This window comes from Cordyceps militaris (assembly GCF_000225605.1).
Source record: "Cordyceps militaris CM01 unplaced genomic scaffold CCM_S00004, whole genome shotgun sequence".
Classification (NCBI taxonomy): Eukaryota; Fungi; Ascomycota; class Sordariomycetes; order Hypocreales; family Cordycipitaceae; genus Cordyceps; species Cordyceps militaris.
Window position 1 is genome coordinate 2,013,579 of NW_006271972.1, and position 23,138 is coordinate 2,036,716.

The following is a 23,138-nucleotide window of genomic DNA, read 5'->3' on the forward strand; positions in this document are numbered from 1 at the left end:
GGGCCGTATAAGAGGAGCTTTGTCGAGGAAGGCGAAGAAGAAAGAGAAGTCGTGGCGGGCGCACACGATAACAAGGTCCGGAATAGGAGCCGAATTTTTTATTGATTTTTCTCTTTTCAAAAAAAGATTCTGCCCGAGTACGGATAATAATGGAAAAAAAAAAAGCTTCAATTACGGGTGTATACGTAGCTTCTTGGGCTGCCATCAAACGGTGCCTTGCTGGGCCATCAATGACCGACACATCCCGTGGTAGCACAGCAACCGGGGCGGTCATGGCTGCTCGAGCAGAAGGATGCACACGTTATTGTTGTTCCTGCGGTCTCCAAGTGTGAATGCCCCTGAATATCTACGTGAATGTGTCGTGAACCTCGACGGACATTTAACAAAGGAAACGAGTTGATAAGTTAATAGCCTGCAGGCATAAGACACACAGGGCAACCGGGCCTGTGGTGCAAGAGGGGGGGGGATGGTTGCCAGGTATTCGCAAGGACATTGAGCGCACAGAGTTGCCAGCGCAGCAAACAGACGCAGGTGGGGGCGGCAGGGGGCAGGGCAATGACAAACGTGTTTTCTAGGGAACAATTCAGCCAGTAAGAAAATGGCCTGCAAAGAAAAAGAGGAATACAGATTATTACACTTGATGAGTGAGAGACTGCCCTTTTTTTTGACTCGCCGTTTTGGACTGGGGGGGAATTGGTCCCCCCAAGGCTGGTGGCGGCGGGGACCCTCCCTCTTCGACTGCCTGCCCAACTCATTTCAGGCTGCGGCGGTCTCAACAAGGGACAAGTATACACTCTTCGTTACAAGAGCAGCCGTGGCGAGTTTAGTTATGAGGGGAGAGAAAGAAACAAGTAGTTATAATCTGCATTTCTATCCTGTCTGAGAGCGACAGGAACGACAAGGTGGGAAATTGGCTTCCGTCACGGGCTTACTAGCGGCCGTTGCTGGCCCTCTTGGTCGAACGAACGGCTCGTCCCGGGTTTTCCAGACGCTCTTTTTTCAATCCCGCACACTGGTTATGGGATGGAAAAGCGACATCAAATGCGAGGGAAAAACAAAACGTTGAAACGGTAGCAGTCGAGCAACAGATGGGCAAGTAATTTGTAGAGAAGTAACTCGTTTGTATCATCCGTGGCCAACACTGCATTACGTCAGCAGTACCAATTTTCCTGAAATTCAAATTTTTATTCCATTTCATGCGTCAACAGCCAATAACCAGGCTTCTTTGGCGCAATGTCGATCCAATGTGTCAAGTCACTTGTCGACCCAAAGTGGAACCCGTCCGGCCTGCTCTCACCAAAAAGTGCAATCGTGCCCAACATGAAAATTGTTCAATCGTTTTCCCCATCCGCCGGTCCTGTCCGAGGACCAAGAAAGAATACAGTCCGTGGAACAAAGAACCGGGAGCGCCCATTACGTATCTACTTTAAAAGAAAAAAAATTCTCGTTCAAACTTGATCGATACCGCCGCCTCCGGTGCCGAGCCACACCCCTCTCCTTGGTTATGGAGTACAGCATCTCGCAGCAGTGGCATCACCAATCTCGCAGCCCAACCGGCCGGGTGAGGAACGAAAAAAAAAATCAAGAAAACTCCAGCGAAAAGAGCAAGCCATCGTCATCCTCATTGGCATCCTTCCAGGCCCAGTGACCTCGTTCTCGTGCATTCTACAGAACATGTCCCCCCACACAACCCTCCACCATCAATCAAGCAACGAGGGGCCTTCCCCCGGATCAAGTCACTGGACTCTGGCTCGCCCGTCTTGTGTCAAACTCGTGGTGTGAATCTGTAACTACTCGTGTTAGCCTCACCGAGCCGCCTTGTTCTTGTTGGCGCATGTACATCAGGCCATCTGCAGCATGAAAGCAGACACCGCCCCCACGACTTTTTGCCACGGCCAGCCGACTTTGTTTTTTCTCTGCCCATGATGTAATACTTGTAATACTATTCATTGCTCAACCAGCCACGAATTCTTTTCTCTTTTTCTTTTTTTTCCTTTATCTGCGCGTTTTGCTTAACCAGCCTTCTTGACAAGTTTTCCCAATGGAAGCCCAACTGTGGGGAAAGCAACCGAGAAATAAAAAAACCCGAAATCTCGCTCAGGGTTTTTGGGGGTCTTGCCCCCCCTCCAAAAAAGCTTCTTTTGCCAACGACGTTCCGGCCGGCTTTGCGTCTTGCCGGGTCCAAACACCTTTGAGTTAGCTTGCTTCTTCCCCTCTTTCCAACTACAAGACGGGTCCTCGACGATTGCGTCGTCGACGGCGCAAAGACGACAAATGTCCATCTTGCCCCAAAGCGGAGCTGACATTGTCTCATCACCTTGTTTCCTATTTCACTCATTGAGCAATCATCAAGCTCAGTCCCGAAATACCGCAGCCCCCCCCGACTCGGACTTGTCAATCATCCTATAAGTACTAGTAGCCAAGACCCTAACTACCCCGGCCCATGACGTTTTTGGCTTCGAGTCGGCTGCGGAGTCGGCTTACACCTCAGTCGCTGGCTGCATCGTCACTTTGGTCAAACAGCTTCTCAGTCAGCAACAATTGTTTTAATTCCTTATCTTGCTCAATTTTCTTTTTTTTTTATAGAAGACGCCATGAACCGTTGACTCATGACCAAAAAAAAAAAGGCGTCTCAGAATCTAGTCTGCATCGCAGCACCGCGTCAGCCACCCGTCACATAACTACCCCATATAGCTGCCGATGCAACCTCGGCCGTCCAGTGACCATTCTTCACCTCCAAGTTGCTCCAAATGCCACTCTCATGCCTCTCTGCCCCCATTTCCCCCCTTTGCCACACAACCATGGGCATGAAAATATCCAGAAATTGAAACAAACAAAGTTTAGAGAATTTTCTGGCGGCATTCTCCGAATCACACAATGCTAGCCAAAACTACACGTACGCGGGACAGGCACCAACTTCCATCATCGCCCGGTATCCCCATATCTACAATCCCAGCCATAGGCTCGCCTCCTCTGCCCGCCTAGCCAGCGCATCAGGTGGCGTCACCTTGAAGCACTTCACTGGTTACGTCCCCCCTCCCCCTTCCCTGCGATGAGTAATGATTGTAGTATCGCCGCCGTCCCCTATCTTATCCGTTTCAAGTACATAGCAGCTCGCTCTCCCGTGGCTGGCTGGAAAAAAACCCTGACTCGACAACCAAAGCTCGACCTTTATGCAACCCATCTTGGCCTGCCCTTGTAAGATATGCTTAATGGGAAACTAGTCACGGTCGTGTATACATACATGCTGCCGGTCGGCTCTTCTCTGAATGACTTGACTCTGTTTGGTGCGTGCCGCAGAAACACCAGACGTGTATCTATTCATCATCAATGCAGCAGGGCCACGTCAAGGGAATACAACATTGTGTAAATCATTCTGCTGCTCTTTTTGATGCATGCGTCTCAACAGTTTGGGAACGCAGTAAGGAAAAAGAAAAGGAAAAGGAAAAAAAAAAGTAAAATACGCTGCTGCTTTGCTCGACTTGGACCGTCGTGCAGGCCCATCGGTGGCGCGAGAGTTGGACAGCAAAGCACTCTCATTCTTCCTCTGCAAGACCGCCCGGTGTTCTTAACCATTCCTGGAACTTCTTGCCACTCGCCGAGAGCTTGACACGTTTGTACTGCGGTTGAGAAGCGGCGCGCCGCGTAGTTGTGTTGATCAATTGGCATCGCAGACCATGCAGGGGCCTTGAGGCTTCCGTTCTGGCAGCGCGAACAACTCAGCAGCCGACAGAGTTTACACGTCGAAAAAAGCAATCGTGCACATCGCTCCCCCGTGTTTTACGCCTGCTGACTCGTCGATGCTCTATTCCCTTGGTTGGCTCTCCCGGTGTAGCCACAACCCACACGCTGATGCAGAGGCACTCTTGAGCGGCCGGGCCGCAGATTGGGCCGGCCTACCCGTCTCGTTGCGGTTCCTCTCCAGCAACCTCTCACGCAGTATACTCGACAAACCGGTGCTAACCGTTTCCCCCCAAGCAAAAGATACATTGTCTCTACGCAAAGCCGCACGAGTAGCGGTGTATGCTCGAACCCGTCTACTTCTTTGGGGGGGGAAACACGAAGAGCAGAGCATAAACCATGCCATGTCGCCTATATTGATCTTTTTGCTGTCTCGCCACCCGCCCACACCTTTGCAGTTGTCCGGCGGCGCCCTCCTGTCGTGAAACCACACTCATGTTCCAGAAACCGGGAACGCGACCACCACAACTTGCCTCGCCGAGACCCCCATGTCTGAGCTGGGGGGGGATTGTAGGCTTCGGCTGCTGCACCCCCCCCGGACATCGACGACGATGGCGGGCTGCGGCGTTGCAGGGAACGCCACCATGGAGGCCGAAGTTTGCCCTCTTCGCCGGTTGACCTTTGTCCAGCAACAACGCCTGCCGCGGGCCGCCCCCAACGTCGAGAAGGGTGGCGCGAGAGGGCCCGCCCTCGTTGCCGACGTCGTCGTCGTCGTTGTGGTACAACGACTTGGGGCTCGCTGCGCGACTCTCGGACAATATGGTGGGTTACACGGACCGGTGAGGATTACACAGGCAGTCGCCAGACAATGCACATTTTTCACTCCTACACAATGGTATGACCGGCGAGAAGGGTGCTGCCCAACAAATTGCAAGTTTTGTCGTTGCTTATCATGGGCCGTGGCCTCGTTTTTTTCTGTCAGGCGTAGTCTCTGTCGTACATGGGATTGATTTTACATCTATAAAAGCGCGCACGTCTAAATCGGGACATCCATGTCCGCCACCACCGGCCGGTGATCCGAGAGGCGCACCTTGTCGTCGAAGCTGTTGGGCAAGACGCCAAACGACTTGATGACGGCGGCGCGCGGCTCCTGGATGAACAAAAAGTCGATGCGTTGCGGGCCCTCGCCGGGCTCGCCAAAGCTCGTGTACGTCAAGTGGTTCCCGTAGCGGTCCTCGGGGGCCACGAGGTCCGAAATGTCGGACATGCCGGAGCCCTCGGCCACCATGACCTTGTACGCGCCGTCGTCGGGCGTGCTGTTGAAGTCGCCGCCGACGAGGACGGCCGCTCCCTCCGCGCGGCCGCTCCACTCCCTCGCAATCGCAATCAGCAGGCGGGCGCTGTTCTCGCGGGCCCGGACCCCGACGTGGTCAAAGTGGGTGCTCATGACGACGACCTTGGTCCCGCGCGCGCGGTGGGTGAACTCGCCAATCGTGACGATGCGGTTCAGCGCCGCGTCCCAGCCGCGCGACGGCGTGTGCGGCGTCTCGCTCAGCCAGCGCGTCTCCGTGTGCGTGCAGTTCCACACGGCGGCGCGGTAGTAGACGGGCGAGAACTCGCCGTCGGTGGCGCGCGCGTCGCGGCCGCGGCCAATGTGCGCCCAGCCCGCGCCCAGCCGTGCCTGGATGTCGTCCACCTGGGAGCGGAGACACTCCTGCAGGCAGAGAAAGGCGTTGTCGTGGCCCTCGGTGAGGAAGCGCAGCTGGGTGGCGAGTTTGGGCCCGCGCACGCGCCACGGCTGCTCGCCCGTGATGGGGTGCGGGTTGTCGTAGCGCACATTGTACGAGAGGAGACGGAGGGGCATGGTGATGGTGTTTGTGGTGGTGGTACCCTGCGCGTCAATGGCGACGTGCAGCGACGAGTCCGTCGGGATCGGTTGCTGCGCCTGGCCCGCGCCGACGGGCGGGACGTAGACGAAGCTGCTCGGCTTGCCGCCGAGGTCTTGCGACGTCATGATGGACGGGAGCCGCTGGGTCGCGTAGAGGTGCCAGGTGAGGGCGGCGAACAGGGCGAGGAGGGTGGTCAGGGCGAGCTGGAAAGGATACGAGTTGCGTGCCGACCGTCGTTTCGCCGCCAAGGATGAAAGGGGCATCAGAAAGTAAGGATAGGGGAGAAGGAGGAGAAAATCCCTCGAGTCTAATGTCCTTTGCCAAACAATGGCAAGTCCGTCACGTGTGCACCTTGGCTTGACGTCGTTGCGGAGGCGACGCGTGTGGAGATGTGCTGCGCCGGCGCGAAGATGGCGTGGAAGATGACACGAGGCGAGTTGGTGCTGCGGGATGCACAGGAAAAGAACAAGCAATCTGGCCTGAAGCCTGATAGAGGGTTCAAACGGCGGGCGGGCGGTGATGAATGGCGGGAAATGCGGGAAATGCGTCTGAACAGCTGCGAGAAGCGCAAACAACTCAGTCCCCGCTCGGCCGCCGAGAGGTAGCAGTAATCAGTAATGAGCCCCGTTTGCCTGTCCCTCAAGGTGGAATTAAGTCGAGTGGTACAGCGTAATGCAGAGATGCATGAGAGTTACTATTGTCATTGTAGCGTAATATCAAACATGTCTCTTTTCAAATACAAAAACGCCGTGCACCAGGAATCTTTTTATAATACATGCCTGACTACAATGCCACCCGGCAACCCAAATGAGCCTTGGTATTGTAGGATGCCAACAATCTGCAGCAAACTCTTGAAAATTAAAAGAAGAAGAGAAAATGCATGTTGTTTTGCATATGGTATTGTGCTCGGGATATTTCCAGAGTTCCTGTGCGGGCAGGGCTAAGGGTTGTAAGTCATTCTGCAGCCGTCTTGCAAAACCCAATCATGCGATGAATGGTAAACATTTCATTTATACTACTTAGACTACAGGAACCGTCACAACTTACTTAACGAATCTCTTTGATGGGATGTTCAAGTACCAGTCACGAAGAAAATTCGCGGACAGTGTCGGTAGAGGCTCTTGGACTGCGAAGTCTGGTCGCGTCGCCAACTCACGGTTCCAGCGCAATATCATATCCGGCAATACAATATGGGCTTGCTCTGACATATTCATACGATTTGCTACGATTCGTGAGAGAAATACTGGCTTACTTCATGGCAAAACTGCTCGCTGTAGATTACCAGATCTGCTGACGAGCTGATGACGAGCTGGAATGGCTTCCGAAAAAGGTCGCCAAGTCACTATGTTAATTGAACATGTCATCGCTGCCTGCACAAACAATCCTTTTGTCCACAAGAAAGACGCTCAGTGTTCATTCTACCTTGACGTAGACGAGAGATACGGAATTCCCACCACAGTGGAAGAGCGAGAGTACCGTCGGCCCGCAGACACTGTGAGCTGATTCAACATTCTCGGGGTGGAATGGTCTGAAGTGATCAGAAAGCGCGGGAATTGCCACCATCTGGACTGCTACCAGTATAACAGCGGCCCTATCATACGCTTCTATACATGCCAATACGCAGATCTACATATTACATCTGCCATGTACGCCATGATTGCGCGTCGTGCCTCCCGCTGATGCCAAACAATACGACGAATGACGCCCGCCTTCAATGCCGACCAGAGGCAACGCAACGCCAGCACGCATCATGAGCCGCAATATTCATGCTCTGGTACGCGTGCCAAGCGGGCGCAGCCGGGCCCTCACGCAGCCCGCCCCGGCGCCTTTGCAGGCCACTCACTTACACCCAGTTTGGGGGCAGGGCAGCAGCATGACGACATGGGCCATGCACACCACCACGGATCATACTGGCCATGTTAGCTCGTTGTATCCGTGTCAATGGCGGTTCTGAGCTCGCAGTCCAATAGGGCCCGCAACCGACAATGAGGTGAACTTGGTAGTCATGGGGTTCAGGTAGTCCATAGCCTGGGTGGGTGGGGAGGAGAAGAGCCATGCTTCCCTATTATCATCCATCAACTCGATTCCCGCTGCAGGTTGGCTAGGATGAAGAGGAACAGCGCGACCGAGAGATGTCTTGCATTTTCCGTAAACTAGTCCGCTGCGTGCATGAACGGTTGGGTTGGTCCGGGGTTGCACTGGGTGTAAGTTTTGGTGATGGATGGGCTGCGGGGGGTGTGGCGGTACCGTCACAGTCGCACCGCAGTTCTCGTCCATCTCTCTCCACACGCACACGGATGGATGGGATACATAGGACGGTAACGGGCCGTGATCAAAAAAAGATACATCTAGTGCAAAACTCTCTTTTCGTCGTTGCAGAGACGAAATGCTTCCCCCCTCGTTCAGCTTGGCTGGGGGGGGGGAGGGGGCCGGTTCAGCGGACAGGTTAGGGGTGGCGCATGGCGGTGCAGATGACTTTGTTAGCGCATCGGAGGCTGCAACGATGGCGGGCAATGGCGGGCCAATTGAGGGCTTTGGCCCGCTAACTACTGTGTACAGGTAAGTTACAACTGGGAGAGTTATAGCGGAATTATAGCACGGAGGGGTTTTTTAAGGAGCACCTGCAGCGGACGGCGCGCTAATCAGGGCCCTACCTACTACCTACTAGTAGTCCAACTAACAGGTCGCTAAAACAGGCTGTAGACCTGTTTCTGCATCCTCACTGGCTGTTGTTTCGTATCAATCGCTGAGACAGACCACCACCACCACACCACCATCGTCTACTTTTTTTTCTCATGGCCAACCCTTTTATGTAGCCATATGATCAACTTCTCCCTTTGCACTTGGACATTGTACAACGTCTCCGGCCGCCATCACCGTGCGCGCCCATGGGCCTTGGTCACGCACGCGGTTCATCGGCCGCTTGCATTGGATTGCCGTTCTACGGGCGCCCTTTCCTCTACTCACATCGGCCGCAAGAAACAGGAAAAAAAGACTGGGCAATTGTGAAAAGAAGGTGGTGTCAGCTCTTGTGAATGACGAATCCGGCTCCTTCGGCTCGGGAGTCTCTTTGTGCTGTGCTCACCTGTCAAGAGGGTTCGTCCCTTGCATGACCCGTGGTCATTCTGTCCAAGCCCGTGGCGTGGCGCAGGGAATACGCGACGTTCGTTTCGTCATTGGTCTTGCGTATCTGTCCCCCTATTGCCTCCATCTTGTCTTGAAAACCAGTGTGCACAATACTAGGCAGCCGCGTTTTCTATTCTTGTGGTTCTCTTTCTCTAGTTACCCACACAGCACAGCCTCCCTTTTGGCACACATTTGTGCTCTACTTTGGGGCAAAATTGAACAAACTGGAAAAGATGAACTAACTACCTGTTAGTTAACTACATAGTACTTGCGACACACGCGAGCCAAAAGAGCGCGCAACGCCCGCGCCAGCCTCTCCCAACTAGGCAGACGACGCCCTCCCCAGCCCATTCTCAGCCCTTCTTGCCCTCACCGTTGTGAGCCAGAGAGAGAGAAAGGCAATGTGACAAAGTTGTCGGCAGTTGCAAAAATGCCCTCCTCCCCCCCGGCGACAAGTACATGGATGGTGGTGATGTCGCCCAAAAAGCTCCTATCGCAGCTGCGGCCGATGGCACAATGCGGTGCGGCGAGTCGCAGCGTTGCACTCGCAGCGGGTTACGTGCCTGCGAGATAACCTGGTCATGATTCCGAAGGAATGCCCTTTTGCTGCATCTGATGTTATCCGTCATTTTTTATTTTTGATCTTGCCCATCTACCTCAAGTCTTCTGCAACTGCCTTGCTTGGCGACGCCATGTTTTCTTGGGACAGCCTTCTTCCACTCAATAACCCACGGCACGGCCGGGCTGGCCCACGTTTTGTCCGCCCCAGGCAGACAAGTACATGGTATTTGACACGGTTACACACATCGTGGCGTTCGATTTATCATGAGAACTTGGGGGGGTAACATGACCATGCAGGCTGCCCACACGCCCCCCCATCGATGGCTGCTGATGACGACCGGTTGCCGCAACTCGAGGTTGCGTTTTCTGTCCTCGCCGTCGACTCACATTGGCTGGTCAGGCTGTCCTCGCTCGCTCCGCTCTCTGCAAAAGGGACTCATCAGTTCTGGGGAGTCACTAATGTGGCTCGCGAGGAGGCTTGCATGTGCCACATCTTGAGATGTGCCCCCAAAAGGGTTGTCGACGGCTGCCTGCCCTGCCTCTCCGCTCAGAAGGGTATATATGCACTCGTTGGCTCCCGCCTTTCCTCGACAAATCCGTAGTCTTCTTTGTTCTGGACGAGACAAGGTTTACCTTGTTGTCTCGATTGTGAGGGATCCTACGTATATTGCTTCTTTGTCTGCAGCCCACCTTCGCAGGGGCGAAAACGCCCCCCTAAACATCACCACTACAGCATCACCAACTTACACCAGCTCCCTGGCTCATAATCCGCATTATCCCCTCAGACACTACCCCTCCCATATTCACATACAAACCATGCCCTCCTCACCCGCCGCCACGCGCTCCCATCGGCAGTCCTGGCCGCCGACCCAGCTGCGCCTCGTCCGCTCCCACTCGGCCAAGAGCACGGAGCCGCGCCCGCTGCTCGACGACATTGACGAGGACCCTCTCACCTACTTCCTCACCCCGCACCACGCCGACGACGACGACACCGACATGCTCTCCTCCGATGACGACGACGACGCTGCCGACTTTGACGCCGGCATCGAGGTCGCCGGGCGGCCCCCGCAGGACTGGGTCCGCAGCGTCAGCCCCTCGACGCTCGACGGCCTGCGCCGCCTGCGCCGCGCCGGCGCCGCGTCTCCCGAGTTTGACTCGGACGGGCTGACGTCTGACGACGACGACTACGACGACGACGTGCGCTCCTCCCCCTCGCCGCCGCCGCCGCCGCCACCGCGCAGCCTGGCCGTGCCGCGCGGCTACCCGTTTGGCTTTTGCGCGCGGAGCCCCCCCGTCGCCCGCTCTGTCTCGGCACCGGCGTCCGCCGCCGCATCGCTTCGCGGGTGCCGGACCCCAACGCGCCGCGATGGCCCGCCCCGCGTGAGCAGACCCGGCCACCTCTGGCGCGAGCCGAGCGCCGACGTCTGGTCCATTAAGGAGGAGACGGAGGAGCAGCTGCTGACCATGAGCGAGACGCGCGGTCGCTTCGGAGCGAGACGGGGGACGGGAGACGAGGCCGCGCCGGTCAAGAGAGTGCGCTTCGTGCTTCCCGACGAGCAGTGATTGGTTTTCCCTTGCGATGGATGGGAAACACGGTGGTTTTCTACTGATAGTCGGATCTGATACGATGGGGAATATGCTCTGCTTGTGTGTCCTGCATATCTTTGGCGTTTGGGGTTCATGGACCGGGTCATTTGTTTTCTAGTTGACCGGGATTACTGGCTTCTATGGGATTCTAATGCGTTACAGGGGTCTTGTTCTACCGCTCTTCTGTTCCTGGGCTTCTTCTCTCTGCATCGAATTGGCGTTTACGGATAGTTCATCATTGGGGTGGGCTGTCAGGTCCGCAGCATCCTGCGTGTGTTCTTCTGGAGTCTGGCGTTATTTGGTTGACGTTTACTTTCCTTCCTTGCTGCTTTATTTCGATTCATATGGTGTCCGCTCTGGTAGCGTAATTTTGGCGTCAACCGACGCACAGGTTTCTCTTTTCGTTTTTCAACCTGGGCTTTTACGTGTTGGAGTTTCCACGGCCCGCAATCACATTCGGCCACACTTCTAGTCAATCTATTTTCATTTACAAATAAATTTTATCAGAATGGTTCTTCCTCGCACAAATCCGTACATGTAAAAAGACTTGGTAAACCCTGGCCGGTTGTCGGGTGCGGAGACTGTCAGATTCCTGCTTACTGCCTTTGGCCTCGGCTGGCTTGTCGGTCATCTAGAACCAAGTCACAGATTCACCCGCAAACCAGGCGAAGACAGCAAAGAATGAAATTGTACAAGCCCAGACAGACTGGAGTTCTAGTTTGTATAGTTGCTGGCGTATCAGAAACAGGTTGCTCCGAAAAAAGCGACAGCACGGCTCTGGGCTCGCTCTCTGCTGGGGTGAGATTTCCATCCCGGGATTGCAGTACGCCGGCGGCTTCACGTCAGAAAATATCCCCATTTAGGACAATCAAAAGCAACACTCCACCGAACGCTTCTTCCGCTTCTTGATTGGTCCCGTCTTCTCTCCGGCCCTGTCATCTCCAAGGTGATCGGCTTCCTCCCCCCCGCGGACTTCCCCCAGCCTGGCGCCAAACCACCTCAAACCCTCACCTCATATTCGCTGCTATCTCGTCTCTCCGCAGCGGGGTGCTACTTCCACTCATGCCTTCATTCCTTGTTCCGATCCGCGCCCTTGCTAGACTCTGATCTCTTGCACAGCCGTATTCTGTCGGCACTAAACGTGGACGGCTTGGCCTGCAACACCGACATCAGCCCGAGGCAACTGCACAAGGCTGCCCGCTTCAGCTCGGTCAGCTTTCAGCGTATCTTTGGCTTCGCGCCCGAAAGCCGCATAGACCCAGCGAGTTGGGAATTCCACCTTGACCACTTGGTGATATACTGGGGGTCGCCGCCTGCGAAACCCCGCCGCCTGCCCCGGCCGCTCTCGTGCTTTACTTCGTCATTTGAATCCATGTAAACCCGTGCTTCAACATGGAGCGCCAGAGAGTATACCGCAGCGTCGACCAGATTGGAGGCGGCTCCCCCGAGGTTGGCTTCGCTCTGGCACGGACCAACAAGCCCGCGCAGAAACCGCGTCAACGTCGCTGGACCCCCAAGGTCAAGACTGGCTGCATTACCTGCCGGTGAGTCTCACGAGCTTCCATCGCCGCCCCTCCCCCCCCAGCTATCCGGCTTCGTCTTGCTGGGCTAGCACACGCTTACTGACAGCCTCTCCTACAGCATCCGCCGCGTCAAGTGCGACGAAGGTCGTCCCGCGTGCACAAAGTGCATCTCAACCGGCCGCCAGTGCGACGGCTTCGAAACCGCCCCCGAGCCGCCCACCGCCGTCCTCCCGTCCCAGCACGGCCTGCACGCCCTCACGCCGCTCTACGGGCAGGCGACGGCGCCCGAGCGGGCCATGTTCGACCTCTTCCGCACCCGGACGGTGACGCAGGTCGCCGGCGCCTTTTACCAGCCCTTTTGGCACGTCGACGTGCTGCTGGCCGCGCAGACGCAGCCGGCGCTCTGGCACGCCAGCCTCGCCATGGCCGCCATGTACGCGTGGTTCGAGACGGACGACGACGACGACATGCGCGCGCAGAAGACCCTCCGCCGGGACCACTACCACTTTGCGCTGCGGCAGTACAACGCGGCCATTGCGCACCTCGTGGCCCTGGCGCCGCGCGGCCAGGACGCGGCCGCGGCCGAGGTGCTGCTCATGGCGAGCGTGCTCTTCACCGGGCTCAGCAGTCTGCGCGGCGACCCCCGCGAGGCCATGCTGCACGCGAGCCACGGGCTGCGCGTCGCGCGGCAGTGGCAGTTTGTGGAGAAGATGGAGGCGGCGCAGCCGACGACGACGGCGTCGGCTGCCCTGCTGCCGCCCAAGTCGCTCGTCGGCCTGGTCGACGGCTTCGAGGTGCAGTACATGTGGACGGGCGCGCGGCCGCCGATTCTGCGGCGCGGCGCGCTGCCGAGAGCGGTGCCCGTGGCGCCGTTCAGCTCCGCGACGGAGGCGTGCTTTGAGCTGCAGCGGCTGGTGGGCGGGCTGCTGACGGCGGTGCGCAGCGAAAAGGTGCGGCGGACTGCAACGGCGGCGGCGGCGCCGGTGCCGGACCTGCGGCAGCCGTACCGCCACGCGCTGTCGGCGTGGAAGGTCAAGTTTGCGCAGCTCAAGTGGTCGCAGCGCCTGCGGCAGACGGACCTCGACTGCGCGCTCGTGCTGGACATTTGGCTCTGCGGCGCCGAGATTGCCGCGCGCATCGACCTGCGCCGGTACGAGCTGGCCTGGGACGCCTTTGCCGGCCGGTTTCGCCGCATCGTCCGGCTGGCGCGCAGGCTCCTCGTCGCCGACGAGGCCCTGCTGCGCCTGGAGGACCGACGCCCCGTGTACTCGTTCTCGCCGTCCGTGTGCGAGCCGCTCTTCATGGTCGCCAGCAGCTGCCGCGACGGCGCGCTCAGAAGGGAGGCCATGGCGCTGCTGCGGCAGCGGCCCCGGCGCGAGGGCATCTGGGACGCCAGGCTCATGGCGGCGATTGCGGAAGCCAAGATGCGGATTGAGGAGCGCGGCATGGCGGGGGAGGCAGGGTGTGGGTGTATCCCGGGTGTGTATATTTGTAATACCCATCGGGTCTTCTTCATGGATATTGAGTTCTTGCCAGAGAGGGCGGCAACGGCAGTCATGAAGACGTTGCATGATGTGGCGATGGGCTCGGAGGGGCAGGCCGTGACCATTACCTACTGAGGACGCTTCCGATGTGGCTATCGACGGTATGGCTATGATGTCATGTATAGAACGGCTGTTGGTTAACGGATGGTACTGAGACTGCAGTGCCATGGCTCGATGACTACTAGTCTTGGAGGCAAATCTCCCAACTTGTATGACTTTGCGGCATTCTGGAGTCAACCACTTCGGAAAGCCTCGATGACGTGGCATGAATGGGCGCTGCTTCACAACAAGACACTTTGATACTCATAGATAAATACTATATTGTGACTAGTACCCAGTACATGTTGGATTGAGTAGCGCAAGAAATATTGCTATTACTACTTGAAATACATAAATTCCATTGATCCTACCAGTCATCCTACAGTGTCATTCTTTTGCGTCCACATCTGCGAGCCCATAGCTTCTTCCTTTCTTTCTATCCTTTTCTCGGTTGTGCCATGACTCTTCATAGTCTTCATCCTTTCCACCTCGGAAGTCCCTGGCGAGTTTTCCTCCACCTCTGACTCGCTTCTTCTCTCACCCTTTCCTCAGCCTTTCGCCTAGCCCTGTTCTGTCTGCTTCTTCACCTTTGCCTTGTTTCTGTTGCATTTCCAATCGCGTATCTCTTTCGGCTCTTAGTCAACCTTCACTTTTCATCTCTCCCCCTTTATGTCCGCCATCTTCCCCATGCCTCTCCTCCGCTTTTGCCCTCCGCCGTTACGGCCCTTGCTCTCTTCGTTCCCCTCGTCTCTCAGTCTCTTCTGCTGACCTTGTCTGTCCGTGTTTCTTTTCTCGCCTTTCCCGGGTTTGGCCTTGCGCCGGTAAGGCCCACGCTCCCTTTGTTCCCCTCGCCTCTCGCTCTCTTCTTCTGATCTTGTCGCCCCTCTACTGCTTCGTTCCTCTCCTCTTGTATCTTCGGTTTTTTTTTCTCGTCACGTTTATGTTTCTCGGCGTTGTTTTCTTCTCGTGTCGGCTTCATTTGCCGCTCGTCACATCTTGAGTGTGCTTCGTCGATGTACAAAATTCGTTTCTTCGCGGAGCTTTCGTTCCCGGTCGCCGCTGCCAGCGGCCTGCTCCCAGTTCTCGTGCAACTTTCGTCGTCCAAATGCAGGGGTTTCGAATGCGTTGCTGGAGCCTAGAATATGTCAGAGAAACTCCACGAAATGATCAAGCCAGCAACACTTACTAGACCGTTCCAGTACAGAGACGCTCCGGTTGTGTGAAGATACAGCTTTTTCAGAATAGTGTCTCTCATCTGTCTGAGATCATTTGGTCGGTATGTAGGCTGCTCCGCAGTGCTTTCCCAAAGCACATTTAGGTTCTGCAGCTTTCCTCTCTCGGGATACATCGTCATCCAAGCATTGATATGGTCCTCTGGCCAATACTCGTAGATGTAGTCTTGCGCCGCGTTTACTAAAGGATGCGCAAAAAAGATTTTGAACTTGTCCTTCTCACAACATGCAGTAATCCAGCACTCTTCAAGCTCTTTATACGACGAGCGCGCTCTCAGTCGTACTGGCGGAGGCCGTGTCAGCACCACAGTTTCAGTCCCAGTACTGATGTACAACGTAAACATAATCGAGGCACCATTCTGGTAGTTGATCCACTGATCGGGTGTCTTGCAGTAACCTTTGCTTCTCGGGTTGAGCCTCTCAAGGAGGGGGCTGAGGGCCGTTTCGAAGGTCTTGTGGCCGCGTTCTTCCGCCCAGCAATTAGCACTGAAGGCTCCGATCTCACTCGAGAGCACCAGATTGTTAGGGCCGCAGACATGGTGGAGTCGCGCCCATATCTCCGCAGCCTCGTGAATGGGAATAAAGCTGAATAAAGAATCAGCATCCATCGTACCTCGTCACGTCGATCCGGAGCTTGAGGATGCAAGATGGAAAATTGTGACATCTTCAGATACCAACATTATGGGGCCATGCCTGACGGGTGTTTTCTTCAGGTGCAAACGCATTGCTAGCTGCGCGTTTGTCGTTTCCATCGGGCCGATGCATGTCGCCGTTTGTGTTTGTTCTACATCAGGGTATATGTGCAGCTCCCAAGTAGCGGCTTGAAGCCATCCAAAACCGATGGGTTCCCTTGTGAAAGATATACGCAACCCAGGGTGACAGATGTCTGGCTCCTTAGGGCTTGACGATCCAGCGCGGACACGGCCAACTCGCGAAGCCAAGTGTTTGGAGCAAATGGTGTATTACATACGCAGCTCACGATGCTGTTGTTTGTCTATCGTTCGATTGGGTCCGAGTCGGTTGGGTCTTCTGGCCGTATTGTAGTCGCGTGGCACCGGCTGATGGCGTTGTTGCTTTTGTCATCGTTCGTGGAGACGATCACGTATGACTTCTCACGGATCAGCACACTTTGAACCCTTCTCATCGTTTCTTTACGGGCCTTTTTCTCACCTGTAGAGCTGCTTACCGTATTCTGGAACCCCTGTGCTGATGGTGTTCTAGCTAAAACTGGTTCAGGTGTTCTAGTTATAATGCCTCTCTCGTCTTTGATAAATTTTGATCCAAGTCAACATTGAAACCGTACAAGGAGCCAAATATACCATTATTACATTCTTCTACGACATCATCAACTTTTCAGAATCTCGTATCTGCTTCTACATGCTACACGATTGCCTCTACCTTTGCCCCGTCAACTTCACTGCAGCCCCTTACATGGACCACCACATTACGGCAAGCTTTCAAGCCCGTCTCCGCAGAGCACCACATTAAAAGTGAAAAGCAACCTAGGAAAAGATTCAGACAAATACAGATAGTCCGTACGAGAGGGCGTGAGCTTTCCCTTTTCCAGCACGCCCATCGTTGAACTTTACAACCGAGTTCTGATATAATTTAGCGCCCACGGTCACCATGGAATGTTTCAATGTACATATGCGTCGAGTCATGACAAATGAGAGCAAAAACAACTCATGCAACCCGGTATATCCCTACACCATGATCTATTTTTACAGGTTTGCAGTTGAGGCGTCATGTCATCATGACCCAAACTCGGCCAACCACTCCAGTCGCCAACGCCGAGAGGTCTACTTGCCGCTGGTATGATATTCCCCAATTCCTACACTCGTATAAATGAAATTAAACGGCCGATTTCGACCATGACAGGTGACCAATGATTAAAAATAGCATTCCTCTAGCTAATAGAACAAGAAAGGGTGTCGTTTAGACAAAAAAGTCCCGCCCATGCCAAGCACCGCGGAGCTGCCCAATTATAAAAAAAAAAGATTTAACCGCATTTTCAATAGACTCATCAATCTGAAACAACGTTCAACGACGTGGAGTAGCGCTTTATTCGGCCGTTGACGAATAAGATTTCACACGCCCTTCCTTGAAGAGTAATAAGAGACACAAAAGGCCTTGGTGGGTTCGGGACGCGCGTACGTATGCCAGGGAGGCGCAGCTGGACCTTCACGGCCGCCATCTCCAGTGCTCCATTCGCTCCATCGGCCGGCCGCCTCCCCCCACGCGCTGGCATGTTTAGCCTGGCAGGGTTCTTATCCAAGTGTAGACACCCGTCGTATATACAATCCCTGCCGTAGCCGCGTGGCGTCGATATACTTTTCAGGGCAAGAAGCTTCTTCTTCCACCCCCGCCTCCTTTGCCGAGAGGGGCCGTTGCTTTTTGTCCGGCCTTTTTAGAATGGCAAGCAGGCGCTAAACCATTCCATCGCTCGTTGCGTGGGCCGAGAGCTTCAATCTTTCGACTGGTGCGTTTCACCTTTCAGCTGGCGAGTGGAAATAGTCGTGATGAACGGCGCTACTGGCTAGACGAAGTTGGGCAGCATCGGTTAGTCAACCCAACGACATCACGGCAGATATATCATAGGCAGACAGGCAGGATTAGGAGAGAAAAGAGACAAGTCACTTTGACAAAATAAGCCAGCAATAGATGTAAACGGCGTAGCGCGGCTCGATTATTGCAGGCGTAGCTGCTACTATGGAAAGAGACCCAAAGTCATCAAGTCATTATCAAATAAACCCATTTTGGTCTGGCTATATAGCCCCAATTCAAAAGCAAATATTCCTAATAAACAAATTTACCAAGCCCAGATCAGGTTGAAATCAAAACAAACAAGCCCGTATTACAGTCCTAGTCCAGGTTGACTCTCGGTCAAATAAATCAAATCAAATCAAATCAAATCAAAAACTCCCATCGCCTTGCTTCAAATCAAATGCTGTGTTTGCTGGTCCATGTATCTGATGGTTCGAAGGAATGTATATATCTATGCTGGTGATAGTCGTAACAAGGTCGTGAATAAGGAGTGTCTAATGCTGGGTATCATTATTGTATTAAGGAAGGTCGGGTGAAGTCCATCCCCGTGGGTATCGTAAGGAGTGTGGTCGAGATCAACTCGAAAGGAATGTCCTTGCTGGTTGTATAACCAGGCAGTCGGTAGTAAGCGAGTGTAGAAGGAGTGTGGTGTACATGGTATTGTTGCGTTGCAGAGAAAAAGCGATAAAATGCAAAAAGCATCGAGCGGAAAACAGAGGGCCTCAAGTCGCCCTTCCCTTGCCCTTTGGATCCTGCTCAGGCACTAGAGGTGCTTGAGCCAGAGGTGACGGTGGGTGCAGGGCGGACGAGATAGAGGTGTTTTGGCGGTGGCGAAAATGTGCGGGTGAGCTGCTCGAAGGCATTGGAGACTCGGGGCGTGGAAGCATCGTAAACGAATCTGTGCTGTATATGGACATGTCGCCAGCAAGGGCCGACGGCGCGTACATGGAGCTAGCATCCTGGTGAGGCGGTGGATAAGCTATGTGGCTGGCCAAAGAGGGGCTCGGGTTCCTGAGGAAGAGAGAAAACGTCAATCCGAAATGGTCATGGCCGAGAAAGAGGGCGCCGGTGTGAAGGGCGAAGGAACCTTTAAATCCACACCGGTTGGTTGGGAGTGACGAACCCGACTCCATAGTTGAGATGCGAATCACCGAGCATGGGCGAGTGACCAGTCTGGAAGTTGTGCAGGTCAAAGGACGAGTATTCCTCGGGGTCGCTGTAGGCGACGGAACCCTCAAAGGTGGATGAGGCGGGAGAGTAGGCCACAAAGGAGGGCGATGGAACATTGAGATAGTGTCCAGTAGCAAAGGGGGAAGACACCATCATGGGGCTACCATCGGCAGGCACAGAGACGGGGTTGTTGAGCATGGGCATCTCCTCAGCGCTGTAGCTAAAGGCAGGGCTGTTGTACAGGTATGACTCGGTTCCGGCAGCCATAGCAACTTCCTCAGTAGCAACAGGAAAGTTGGGTGGGTTGAACTGGGGGAATGAGCGGGTCCTCTCAGGGTTGACCCAGCCCATGCGAGAGCGGAACTCGCTGACGGTGTCAATGGGGAATTCCATCAGAGTCAGGGGGGTGTGAGCGCTCCTGCTCCTGGGGCCATTGGCAACGCTCATGGACATCAGGCGGCGGGCAATCTCCTCGACGGGCAGGATAGAGAGGGAACCAAAGTAGGCGGCGCCAATTTCAGGAAAGAGACGTTCCATCAGAAGGGCCACAGTGTAGAGGTGGGCAATGACAACGAGGGAGTTGGCAGAGGCACTGTAATTCTGCAGGTAACCGACGGGCATCCAAAAGAGCCAGGTACGGAGCGGCTGAAGACGCTCGTACTGCTGGGCAATAGACAGAGCAGGGGTAATCTTTCGGGCACCTTTGAGGAAACCAATGAGGTGCTGGATCTGGGTAGTCTCCTCTCCATGGAAGCGCAGATGGTCCTCAACTTTTTGAACTTGGTCCAGAGTGCGCTGGAAAGCGTCGAGATCATCCCTGCGCGGCTGGCTGGGACGGTGTTCGGGATCGGGCGAGGCAGGAGCTGTAGGGAATGTGCAGCTTTCGGCGATGAAGTCGGTAAAGAGGGACTCGTGCTTCCAGCCTTCCATGGCGTCAATGACGGTGGCAGTGCCCTGCATGAGCTGGGTCCAGCTGCGCCAGTCACTGGCCTGCCAGGACAGAACCAGAGAGGCGGCGAGGATGGCGTCCGAGGTCTCGCGAGAAAAGGAGCCAATGGCGGCATGCAGACCGCTCAGGGCAATGCCTCGGTGCTCAAAAGCCATGTTGCTAACACGACGGCAGTCGGTTAGAAAAGCAATGTGCATGGCGGAAAAGGCGAGGAGAGCGTGCATGACGTAAGGTGTGGTGGCGCCAATCTGGAGAAGAGTCGGGATATGGCGAGTCCAGAGGGTAAAGTTGTTGGCATCCATCCGAGCAAGCTGCTGATAGAGAGCGGCGAGGTGGTAGATGAGACGGAGATCGTGGAGCGAGTAGAGCTGAGCCATAGGAGCCGGGTAGAGACCGAGAGCAGGGAACGGGAAAACACCAGTACGTCGCCATTCAGCAATGTCGGCCTCGATATGAGGTGTCCACATCAGATCAGGTGTGTCGGGAGTAGCAGCGCGCTCGGGCTCAGGAGTGACCTGCATATCATTGTAGGGGCAGCGGATCTTGTGCTTGGTGCAGTTGCGGCACTGAGGGAAGCTCTCATCGCAGCGAATGTGGCGGCGTTTGCAGGTTTCACAGCCCTTGCGGGACTTGGTGTGGGAGCGACGAGGAGGACCACCACCGGGGCCGGCCATTGTGTCGAGAGGTGAAACTCGTAAAGCGAGAGGCCTGATATTGTCAGTACCTAATAGAGGTAAAGGCGGACAGGAATACACACGTAGATATCAAACCACAGGCAACAAAGCTGTGGTCGAGAAGCGAAAGTGGTAAGACCCGGCTTTGACGGTGTGGGACGTGCCGTGGCCGAGTTTCGGAGCAGATGGACACGGATAATAAAAAACAAGTCAACAGAGTAGAGAACAAAAACTGTCGAGAATGATCAGAGATGAATCTCTGAACTAGTTGCTATATGGCGGGAAAGAGTCCAGCTTCTTGCAAAAAGAAAAAAAGGCGGTAGCGATCGTAAGTGACTTGAAGTCGGTTGTTGCGGGTTATGGAATCAACGTGCCCAGCAAAGTAGGCTGTGGATTGTTGACAATGTTGCAGTGCGGGAGGAGCGGAGTTGAATAGAAGAGTTACGGGATGGTGAATGTTTAGATATGCATCTAGAAGGCGACAGGAACAGACGGACACGAGTGGAGTGCAGGTGGTCGTGGAGTGGCGTTCCTGTGGAGGCGGAATTGACTTTGTTGCTTTTCTGGTGGTGGAGAGGGTCGGCTGCGAGACAGACAGGCAAGCGAGTGTATTTTCGAGGCGGTAGAGGAGCTGAATCGAGTCGTTTTGAGGAAATGGTAGTTCAAGACGGCAACAGCGGCGGAGAGGAGAAAAGTTGGGCGTTGGAGGATGGGCAACAAGCGCAGACAACAAAACAGGACACTAATAAGCGAATGACAGGAGTCAACGAGGACTTCCTAAGAGCGAGAGTAGGGGAGCGAAGGTGGGAGAAGAAAAAAGCGAAGGTGTGAGCCAAGAGATGTTGATGATGGTTATGATGGGATGTAAGGTGAGGTTGGAGGAAGAGGATGGGGGGATGAGGATTGTTAAATAGAAACAGTGGAGGCGGCCTTGGTGGTGGTGTATTGTTGAGTGTGGTGGGTGGGTGGTGGTGGTGGTGGTTGTGGCAGGCGGCAGGTGGGCAGTGTGCGTTTGGGGTTGGCGGTGGGTAACTGGATGTGTGTGGTGGGTGCCAGTGGTGCCAGTGGTTGTTTGGGTGTGCAAAAGTGTCTGGCAAAGTGCTGGACAATAAGATAACTTAGTACGGAGTACCAGTAAATGGGTGCAGGGAGGTGAGATAAAGAGGGGTGTCTTGGCAGGTTGGGCTGGTAAGCAGGCGACGAATCGACGGCTGTATTACTGGTTCGGTAGAAAATACAGTGCAGGCAGGCCCGCAGATGCGCTGTCCTACCTCCAGGCTGCTGGAGGCTGCAGCAGCAGCTGTTGCTTTTGCTTCAGCGGATGCCGCCCTTCTGTGTTGTACTGTTGTAAAGGGCGCTGTGACGACGGCGGGAAACCTTGCACAGCGCTGGCTTGCTGCATTGTCCAGCCAGCCAGCCCGAGCAGCCCAGCAGGGCGTGCTTGAGGGGCTTGAGGGGCTTGAGGGGCTTGAGAGAGGGGAGGGGGGAGGGGTGTGTGTCGGGCTGCCAGTAGTGGACCCGACGCTCTTTTTGGGCGGGGACTATCAGTTGGCCTATAAAATAAATGGTTGAATAAAAAGAAGACAAAAAGAAAAAGTGTCGTCTCCGGTTCCTCTGTCTGACCGACAGGGCACCCAGTCAAGTGGTCCTTTTGTAACAGGCGCGCTGCGGACCAGCCTACCAGGGCATTGTACGGATACCTCTGGTAATATCGGCCAAGACCAGCTCGTCTCCAAAATAGAAGCGAACAGTGGACAATGGGAAGTAAAAAAGGATATGAAATGATTCGTGTATCATTCGTTTTATCTCTTATTGCTTGAGAATCTAAAATGAATACTCTCCATCTTCATCTTGTCAGATCCTGCTCCGTCGCTCGAGTCGAGGTGATATCTGCACCATGTTTCTGCATCCCTCAGACCATATCTGGCTGGCCCCATCTAGCTGGATTTTGTACCAAGTCTCAAAGACGGCTGCGGTCACCCCGTCTCTTAACAGCCTTGAACCCAGCAGACTCCAAGCATACAATACAGACAGTACTAGAGCAAAAAGAACAACAATCCGATTAAAAAGTGAAAAAGACTCGTCATTATAGCCCATACCCCTCGCTATCATAATTTATTACAAAGCCCTTGTCGTTGTTGCTGTCTATTCCTCGAGAATCCCACACTCCGAATGACGCACATGTCCAATGCGGGTCAAACTGACAAGACTGCCTGCCCGCCACTTCTCCAACTCGACTGCCCGCCCACTGTAGACGACGAGCGACTAGCCTCGTTGGTCCTAGGTAAAGAGCAAGGCGAGATAAAAATAACTCTACACATGCACCCATCACCACCAACACCACCAACCACCAACTACCATCAACACCACCACAGCCACCATCACCTGAATAGGTAAAGTAACAAAACTCAACTCCAACTCCAACTGCTAATCCCAACCAGGCGGCTCAAGTCCACACCCACCCTGCCCGAGCCTCGCGTGCCGAAAACCACACCGACCAAGCCCCCACCTTTGCCCGTTTGCTCGCCTTCTTGTCCGGCTTTCACATAACTACAGATGATTTCTTACAAACAATTTTTTTGGCTCGCTTTTAGCCTACCTTATCTCTACGTTCTCATA

At 54.7% G+C, this 23,138-nt stretch overlaps 5 protein-coding genes across 5 annotated transcripts; 2 read left to right on the plus strand and 3 right to left on the minus strand.

Annotated features, from left to right (window-relative positions):
• Nucleotides 1-4,717: 4,717 nt before the first annotated feature.
• CCM_05634 (endonuclease/exonuclease/phosphatase) lies at nt 4,718-5,833 on the minus strand (the record flags this gene model as incomplete). The annotated part of the gene is made up of 1 exon (XM_006670778.1): nt 4,718-5,833. The coding sequence occupies one exon, from the start codon at nt 5,831-5,833 to the stop codon at nt 4,718-4,720; it is 1,116 nt and encodes a 371-aa protein (XP_006670841.1).
• A 3,744-nt stretch (nt 5,834-9,577) lies between these two features.
• Nucleotides 9,578-10,820, plus strand: CCM_05635 (uncharacterized protein; the record flags this gene model as incomplete). The annotated part of the gene is made up of 2 exons (XM_006670779.1): nt 9,578-9,812; nt 9,880-10,820. The coding sequence occupies 2 exons, from the start codon at nt 9,578-9,580 to the stop codon at nt 10,818-10,820; spliced, it is 1,176 nt and encodes a 391-aa protein (XP_006670842.1).
• A 705-nt stretch (nt 10,821-11,525) lies between these two features.
• Nucleotides 11,526-13,986, plus strand: CCM_05636 (C6 zinc finger domain protein; the record flags this gene model as incomplete). Its single annotated transcript, XM_006670780.1, has 5 exons — nt 11,526-11,561; nt 11,615-11,642; nt 11,708-12,218; nt 12,263-12,388; nt 12,474-13,986. 5 exons carry the CDS (start codon nt 11,526-11,528, stop codon nt 13,984-13,986), a joined length of 2,214 nt encoding a protein of 737 aa, XP_006670843.1.
• A 953-nt stretch (nt 13,987-14,939) lies between these two features.
• Nucleotides 14,940-15,790, minus strand: CCM_05637 (uncharacterized protein; the record flags this gene model as incomplete). The annotated part of the gene is made up of 2 exons (XM_006670781.1): nt 14,940-15,085; nt 15,142-15,790. 2 exons carry the CDS (start codon nt 15,788-15,790, stop codon nt 14,940-14,942), a joined length of 795 nt encoding a protein of 264 aa, XP_006670844.1.
• A 2,658-nt stretch (nt 15,791-18,448) lies between these two features.
• On the minus strand, nt 18,449-22,208 carry CCM_05638 (C6 transcription factor RosA-like, putative; the record flags this gene model as incomplete). The annotated part of the gene is made up of 5 exons (XM_006670782.1): nt 18,449-18,737; nt 18,850-20,553; nt 21,017-21,261; nt 21,791-21,959; nt 22,201-22,208. The coding sequence occupies 5 exons, from the start codon at nt 22,206-22,208 to the stop codon at nt 18,449-18,451; spliced, it is 2,415 nt and encodes an 804-aa protein (XP_006670845.1).
• Between the last annotated feature and the right edge of the window lie 930 nt (nt 22,209-23,138).